General features: G+C 39.5%; 1 protein-coding gene across 1 annotated transcript; it reads right to left on the reverse strand.

The window, feature by feature from the left end:
- Nucleotides 1–1,088: 1,088 nt before the first annotated feature.
- Nucleotides 1,089–7,817, reverse strand: LOC120537678 (granzyme-like protein 1). Its single transcript, XM_039766784.1, has 5 exons — nt 7,758–7,817; nt 7,419–7,572; nt 2,182–2,317; nt 1,548–1,766; nt 1,089–1,428 (listed from the first exon to the last, which is right to left on the reverse strand). The coding sequence occupies exons 1-5, from the start codon at nt 7,807–7,809 to the stop codon at nt 1,255–1,257; spliced, it is 735 nt and encodes a 244-aa protein (XP_039622718.1). The 5' UTR covers nt 7,810–7,817; the 3' UTR covers nt 1,089–1,254.
- Between the last annotated feature and the right edge of the window lie 858 nt (nt 7,818–8,675).

An 8,675-nucleotide genomic window follows, 5' to 3' on the forward strand; every position in this document is an offset into this window, starting at 1 on the left:
AGCACTGGCAAAATGTTAAGATGGTAGCCTACTACTTCAATCTTCTTCTTCTTCTTTTCACTTCTCCCATTAGGGGTTGCCACAGTGGATCATCTTTTCCCATCTCTTCCTGTCCTCTGCATCTTGCTCTGTTACACCCATCACCTGCATGTCCTCTCTCAGTCAGTCAGTCAGTCAGTCATTCTCCAACCAATTATATCCTAACACAGGGTCACGGGGATCTGCTGGAGCCAATCCCAGCCAACCCAGGGTGCATTGCAGGAGCAAATTACGAGCAGGGTGCCAGTCCACCACAGGGCACACACACACACACTCACACACCAAGTACACACTAGGGACAATTTAGGATCACCTCACCACATCCATAAACCTTCTCTTAGGCCTTCCTCTTACCTGGCAGCTCTATCATTAACATCCTTCTTCCAATATACTCAGCATAATTACAATAATTCAATAATCCTGAATACAGGAAGTTCTGTCTGTTTGGAGGAAGGAACCATCACTGGTTTTATGCGCTTTGCTTTCCTTATACATTTAGCATTCAACCCTGGGACATTACTTGAATGTAAGTAAAGGAAATGGAATTGAATGCTATCTGTATTTAATTAGATATTAGAGTTATTTTAATTTTTAGCTTAGAGTTTTAGGGTTTCATTTTGACCATTTATGAGCCCAGAAATGAACTTTAGCAATGCCAAGACTTTGCCAACTAGGTGAACAGTGGTGCTAATGAAATTATAAACATTTCTCTAATAACCATCCATTCATCCATTATCCAACCCACTATATCCTAACAGAACCATCCTTAAGGTCTTTAAGGATTTTTAATGGCCACAGATCCCAGGCGTAAAAACCCCATTATGTCCCCCCATCCCTCATTGGAGAGGCTTTTCTTCTCACCAAACCTTAAAGCATCCGTCTATTTTAGTTAAACTTGCTAAAGACACGTTTATCAGAATCAACTTTGCCATGAGGTTAATATCAGGAATCTGGTGCATCTGTACATCTGATAAGAGAAAAGATAAAACGGACACAAATAACATGAACTGCAATAACAAGTCACACACTTCCTGCCTTGCACTGCAAAATTTATTGAAGCAGAAAAGCAGTTATGATGTGCTGGTAAGGATGATTTAAGGACAGTGGCAAACCTACCCAGCATTCTTCACTCTCTGCCTGTGAGTGACTGTGGTGCTGGATCAAGACACAGGATCTCAGCTGGCTTATTGGGTCATACTGGCTTTGGCAGAGACATTAAGCAGTAGAGTATTTCTTGATTGTCATTTGGATCCAGTCCCAGTATGCAGACACCCTTACATAGGCAATACTTTGTGGATCGTCACATCCTTTTAAAGCATAAGACACAATCCCCACAGCTGTCGGCATATTCAAAATGCCGTGACAAGCCAGAGGTCCTCCTGAATCTCCCTGAAATATAAAATATTTATTTTGGGGGGAATTTAGAAAAAAATAACAGCTGAAGAATAAGTCAAATCAAACTTCCCTTCCTAGCATTTTACTTAGGAAGAAAACCAATATTGACTTACATAACAGGCGCCAACTATTCCGGGGCCTCTTTCAAAGATGTGAGTAGTAGATAGAAAGTCTACCCGGACCTTCACCTCTCTCAGCACACTGTTGCTGTTCCCATTGGTTTTAGTGTCTCCCCATCCTGCCACCGAGCATTTACAAACGCTGAAGTCTTCATCTCTCTTCGGAATTCTGATGGTCTTCACTGCATGTGTGATATTGGCCCTGTTCTTCAGCTTTTGCAAAAGACAAAAATTCAGGATGAAGTCAGTGTGAGCTCTCATCCCTGGTGCCTACTGAGCACATCACAACATGGTTACAAATGGTAGGTAGGGGGAATTTTGTTTGTCTTCTATTTTTCATATATTACTTATATTGTTTAAATAATCAAAGCAAAAGAAGAAGAGAAAAGTCTAGCAAGCCAGTGGGAGGACTAAATACCATACTGTAAAAGATGTCATATACAGACAGTACAGTGTCCGTCATGGAAATTTTTAGGTCAAAGTGATGGCAATGAACTGCACATATACCAGTTAAATCAAACCTAAATGAAGACAAGAAAGGAAACAGAACATTGAGAGAGCCGACAAATGTGGAATAAACCCCTGTTTGTTGTGTCCCCTCGCCCGCTGTGCTCACAGTGACACTCACCTTTAAAAGCATGATGTCATTGGCTAGGGTTAAATTGTCAAAACATTTATGGGGGATGATTGTCTCTACTGGTATCACCTGTTGGGACTTCTCATTTTTTGAGAAATCATGAGCTCCCAGAAGAACATTAATATTCCTGTTGGATGAAAGACAGCAGATAAGTCAGGGAGGAGTACAGGGAGAGTGGTTCATGAAGAGACCAAACAGATCATCACTTAAATATGATAAACAAAAAATTGCTGATAATTGAAATACTATAAACAAAGCCCACCAGTGGCAAAAAAAGAATTGTAGGAGTGTTCTAAGCTTGACCATTTTAAGACATAAGGTGAGAAAAACAACTTAGAAAATGTATGCATGGTATAACGTTTAGGTGTATTAGGCCAGGGCAGCACAGTGGCGCAGTGGTAGCGCTGTTGCCTAGCAGTTAGGAGACCCCGGGTCCTCCCTGCGTGGAGTTTGCATCTTCTTCCTGTGTTTGCGTGGGTTTCCTCTGGGTGCTCCGGTTTCCCCCACAGTCCAAAAACATGCAGGTTAGGTGCATTGACAATCCTAAATTGTCCCTAGTGTCTGCTTGGTGTGTGTGTGTGCCCTGTGGTGGGCTGGCACCCTGCCCGGGGTTCGTTTCCTGCCTTGTAAGGATATAAAGGGATGGATGGATGTATTAGGCCAACAGATCTGAGGCATTTTAACTTTTTTTGATTACATGAAAAAGTCAGCTGCCAAGTTTTTGGTTATTAAAAACTTAAAAATATCAGCAATAATAGAATGCAACTACATGAAAATCCATGCTTTTTAATTTTACAATATCAGGTAATAATAATAATAATAATAATAATAATAATCTCTCTATTATATAAAAAAATCTTGGGTTGAGACATGATCTTATTGGAAAGACACTTTGACGTCCCGCGAGAACAACCAATTTAAAACAAGATCACAGACATCTAACCTCTCAGTTGTTGGAATGCTTTTGGCAGACACACTTCATGTGCTCTCAGCTCTTAAAAATGTTATATGTTCTAGATGGAACATCAACAACTAAGCAAGAAGAAAGAGCGGCGTGTCGAAAAGAGACCCAAAAGCGTTGGAGGGAAAATAAGGCAAAAAAGAATGAAAAAAAGAACAATAATAATCTATGTGCAAATTCTGAAAATAAGGAAAGTAATAATCAGCCTGGACCAAGTGGACCTGAAAACCTCGTAGGTCCAATCGGGGTCAGAAATAAAGACTTCATAAAGATGTTCAAAAACATTGGCGCGATACACTTGTAGAGCATGTTAGAGATTATGAAAGCAGTGGAATTCGAAAGGCTCAAAAAAAAACATTGGTGTGATACACATGCAGGGCAAACAAACAAATGGAAATTATTACTCGGTGAAATAACCCAACAGCAAAAAGAGATCAAATATATGAACATAGGGGATATGTCAGAAGTATGTAGATATTGTAAGGCTTTAAAGTTTAAGTCAGAGACTTGTAGATCGGCAAATTCGTGTTGCCATCAGGGAAAAGTAGTGTTGCCTTCCAATGAAGAAGCGTATTCATAAGAATTGAAAGATTTGTTGTTTGGTGAAAGTGAAATCCATAAACACTACAGGCAAAATATCCAAGTCTACAATAATCTTTTCACGTTCGCATCATTCAATGCTCAAAACATAGATTTACTCAATAATGGACCATACGCTATGAGAATCTGTGGTCCCTCAACAATTAAAGCTACGACAAGTTTAATTTCGAAGAAACTACAATTTAGTCAGGTGTATATTTATGATCACACAGGAGCGATGCAACATAGTATCGAAAGAGTTTGTAACAATTCCCATGAAAATAACAATCTCTTTAAATTGTATATCCAGATAACCAAACCTGGGGGTGGGCGAGCGAAGTGAGCAGGGGGCCGAGCCCCCTAGTAATATTAATAATAATAATAGTTCTTTACAATTATACAGTTAACAACAGAGCATAAACTGGTTTGTGGTGGCTTAACAGCTTTCATAGACAGTGAATTCCGATTCAAGTCATGTAAAACTGGCATTGATTGATGTGCTGTTAGATGTAGAGGGTCTGTCACTAATTATGGTTTAAATTTCTTGAGCAGAACATTTTTACAAGAAGTACCTAAAGTAAAGTCGAAATGTATATTTATTGGCTACAATGATGTGATGGGTGGTGCAGTGGCAGCGTGGCTGCCTCATTGTAAGGAGACCAGGGTTTGTGTCCTCGTCCTCCCTGTGTGGAGTTTTCATGTGCTCCCTGTGTCTGTGCAGTTTCCTCTGGGTGCTCCAGTTTCATCCAACAGTTCAAAGACATGCAGGTTAGTTGGATTGGTCATAGTAAACTGACCCGGATGTGCGTTTGTGTGCTTGCCATGTGATGGACTGGCGCCCTGTCCACCTACCATTTCAAGCCTATTGTACACAGCTTGGGACTGGGAAATGCATTTTGATTTAGAGCAGAGACTTATCTTCTCATATTAAATTGTGACAACCAACTCCTGCTGGCATGTCTTCATCACTGACTTAATAGTCCAGTGGGAACAGATTGATGTGGAGGAGACATGTGATATAGCGGGTCTGTGGCATGTGCATTTTCAATGAATAAATAGCCAGGGAGTGGGAGTGGCCCCAAAGGTTGCACTTTGGTGACCACCTGAGGGGTGGAGGTCACTCCGGTTGTGGCTTCCCTGGACATCAAGGGAATGACAGCAGGAGTAGGAGCAAGGCTTGGTGTGACACCATGCACTTCACGGAGGGACTGGTGGTAGGAGACCTGAACCAGGATTTAATGGCTGACTGTGCCTATCAGGAAGACGTCTCCTCATGCTACAGGGATCCATCCAGGATAAGCAGAGGAAACATCTTGTTTTTTTCTTTCAGTTTGGACTGCATTTTAAAGGATATTTTTCTGCCCTTGATTTTAACCTGGATTTTAATGGAATATTAATTGTCTGATTTTGTCCTTTTTAACCCCCATAATGTTCACCTTTTGCTTGCTATTTTTCTGGAGTATTCATTTATTAAGAAGAGACACAGCATGGAATTTGCACATTGGCATTTTGAATTTTTGTTTGTTTTGTTTCGGAATAAAAGCACCTGCACAGTCACACCACCTCTAGACTGTGTGGGTCTTCACTTGCTAGGTACGGTATCGATGGTTCCAAGTTCAAGTGGCTCCTTGACGTGTCTCAAAGAATGTGAAGCCACACTCCAATATTAACACAAAGTATAAAATGAAACGATGACTGAGCTCATAAGCCACCCTGAAATACTTAGAGAGAAACTGCACCAACTAAGACTAAAACACAAAAAAAAATTTGCTTTGTAATGTGATGGTGCAGTAGGTAACACTGCCATCTCACAGCAGTAGAACATCAATTCATTTTCACTACAGTAAAGTTTATTCTGGGGAGTTTCTTTCCACTTTATAAACCAATGTGTTGTCAGCTTGCTTTACTTTCATTTCTAGAATTTCTAGGTATCAAAAATGTGTCTTGAGATAGTTGGGTCCAGCCATGATGGGCTCTTATCTTGTGCTCAGATCTTTGCCTCCCTGTGTCTCAACACATTCAGTAAAGAAATGATGGAAAAAGCATTTAAAAAGTCAAAAGCACAAGAGACCCAATGACAAAGGAATTCTTGAGAAACTGGAGCTACAACTCATCAAGCTCAGCCTTACCACATGCACTTCAGAAATGGTCATCCACTTGTAGCTAAGCATGTTTGGACACAACCAGTACTTGCATGGGACTCATGCATACAATAGCGACGTCATGCTAATGACATAGATGTAGAGACACAACATCAAAACGAAGCAAATGTTGCGGCTCAACAACCTCAGCAACGGAGGCCAAGGCTTGAAGTTTCCACTAAAAACATTGTCTATCTGGAGGTATTTTGTCGAGAAGGATTAATAAGACTTATATGCCAGCGATACGGCTAAGATATGGTATCACCAGTGTCTTCTTACGAAAACCAGTAGGGCAGCAAACACAGTACTTTGGACTGGGCAGTTCTTAAGAATTAGCTGATGCCTCTCAGAATTCATGAATATATAAAACTGCTGGGGAGTCTTTGGGTTGTTTTTTGTCCTTAAACCATGCACAAATAGTATTCATACTGTATGTATCAGCTTTTAGTATATATAATATACGTATGCTCTTTTGTGCAGTTCTGGGGGTTGTTTCATTTTCCTACATTGTATTATGCTCCTCAGGCTATGTGATTTTAAACAAGCTCCTAACTGATATTAATGAATTTATTGGGCTAATGGGCATATCAGAATCTATTAACATGTTTAAATAGTGGAGGTGTCCGTCATTTTAAATTGTAGAACCCCTGCCATAGAAGTATTCCAAAATTGCGTATTTCTGGTATTTTCTTTGTGAATACCCCTTTCTGAGTATACATTTATGTACTGGCCAAATTACTCACCACAGCCTTTTCAATTCTGACCCCCAAATCACCCCCTGTCTCTAATTGGCTATCTCTCTCACCCCTTCACCACCTAGCAGCTAATGTGTGGTGAGTATACGGGTGCAATAATGGCTGCTGTCACATCATTTGGGTGGGTGCAACATGTTAGTGGTGGTTGATGTGGTTCCCATCTGTCTAAGCGCTTTGAGTAGCGAGAACAGTGCTATAGTAATTGTAATTAATAAATTTAAAGCTCATAGTTCAGATACCAATCTACTCTAGCAAGTTATTCACTGATGTGCAATCATTCTGCTTTGAAGTGTTTCCTTTTATGTTTAATTTTGAAGATGACAAAATGAAAAGTAAAAATAGTTTAAAACACTTAAACAGCTCCTAAAATACCCTTTGCATTTATTAGCCTGTGTTTACCTTGTTGCCATTCTGTGCTGTCAATAAAAAGTATGTTTGCAAATCTTTTTGTGTTAAAATACACAAACATCTGCTAGCTTTTTACTAAAGGAGACCTGTTAACTTCACTGATTTCTCAATTTATTACCAATTCTTGGTCTCTGGTCTTTCTGCCTAGTAAGTGACAATACTTACTGCTTATTTTAAATGTAAACATTTTAGTCCATTTCTAATTTGATTAAGCATATTTTCTTAAGCATCCATCACTAATAAACTGAGTTTTTAATTGTTCAGAAGGTTTGCTTTCAATTTGTTGATTTACAGATATTATTATAAATTAACATATGGGTTTAATAAAGACATGATAGCTACAAAGTCTGAACTGGCAGGAAGGCAAGTCATGAAGAAACTTACTGACTCTGGCAGTGAGCTGCTGTCAGAATGAAGTTTGGGTGAATGAGGAAACCACCACATATCAAATCACCCTTTCCTATATGCAAGAAGGCCATGTAGGGTCGGCTGTGAGGTTTCACTTCTTTCCCATCAATGATCTTATCACCAGTGACACCTAAAAAAAAGAGAATGTAAATACACGATGGCTGGACACGACATTGAATATTACAGAGGGTGACTAATATTCAGATTCAGATCTTTAAGATTTTCTGGAATATTTTATAAAGTTAAACTTCACAGAATGAAATATCTGAAACATTCAGGCCCCTAGTTTTCAGTCTAAACACCATCTCAGCTTACCTGCCAGTGTGACACAGATGGCAAGGGTGGTACTCCAGTAAACTCCCAGCATGGTTTTCATCTCTGACTGTCTCTGTAGCTTAACTTTGTAGGTCCTGTCTTTATATTCAGGGTGGATTGTGGGTGGGTGACACTGTAACCAACCACATATCACAGTGTACAGTAGTCTATACAGACTAGGCGAGAAACCTAAAAAAGCACGCCCTGTCCAACCACTGGTAGTTCAATTTTAGCCTCTGAGTGGTTAGAAGACTTCCTAAACTAAAGAATCATTGGTAAAATATAGTTAATGTATACATACTGGAAAAACCTACATGAGGACTTAAATCATTTTTTACTGAGTTATGACCATCAACATCTCTCTGCTCAAAATAAGCAATTCAAGTCTAATTCTCCCTCTGAATGAAGTGATGAATGGTGTAGTGTCATAATAAAACATAAAAACATTAAGACATTTTACAAACAGGTCATCAAGATTTTTTAGCTACTCATTGTCTCAATATCAGATCCTGACAAGTCGCACGTATCTCCACTTTAACTGCTGGCAGTGTGTTTCTGAGATCCATTTTGACTGCACTTCCCCTTCCACTTTACTGTTCTGCAGAAATAAAGTTCTGAAGCAGCTTTATTACTGTGTGAGAGTCCGAGTTGGCTCCACACTCCTTAGTTGATTCCACTTGAACTCAGAAACGCAGATAACGGACGAGAGGATGAGCTGGGTAAATGAGGACACACACACAGTCAGCAAGGGGTAGTGCAAGTGATTTTATTTAAAAACAAAACAGTGTCCAAAAGTTGCAGATATCCCCAAATAAATAATCCATAAAATGATGTGCAACGTGGAAGTTAAAATATTCAATAAATAAATAATCATTTAAAAAACAAGGTTAAAATCTTCTTCTTTATATTCTAATACTT

Source organism: Polypterus senegalus, chromosome 10 (genome assembly GCF_016835505.1).
Source record: "Polypterus senegalus isolate Bchr_013 chromosome 10, ASM1683550v1, whole genome shotgun sequence".
Taxonomy (NCBI): domain Eukaryota; kingdom Metazoa; phylum Chordata; class Cladistia; order Polypteriformes; family Polypteridae; genus Polypterus; species Polypterus senegalus.

Bases quoted from the DNA above. Each gene is read 5' to 3' on its own strand.
- LOC120537678 (XM_039766784.1), bottom strand. From the start codon at position 7,809: ATGCTGGGAGTTTACTGGAGTACCACCCTTGCCATCTGTGTCACACTG. The intron at 7,573-7,757 runs GTAAGCTGAGAT...TCTTTTTTTTAG, and splicing joins CATCTGTGTCACACTGGCAG to GTGTCACTGGTGATAAGATC. The intron at 2,318-7,418 runs GTAAGTTTCTTC...TTCATCCAACAG, and splicing joins GCAGCTCACTGCCAGAGTCA to GAATATTAATGTTCTTCTGG.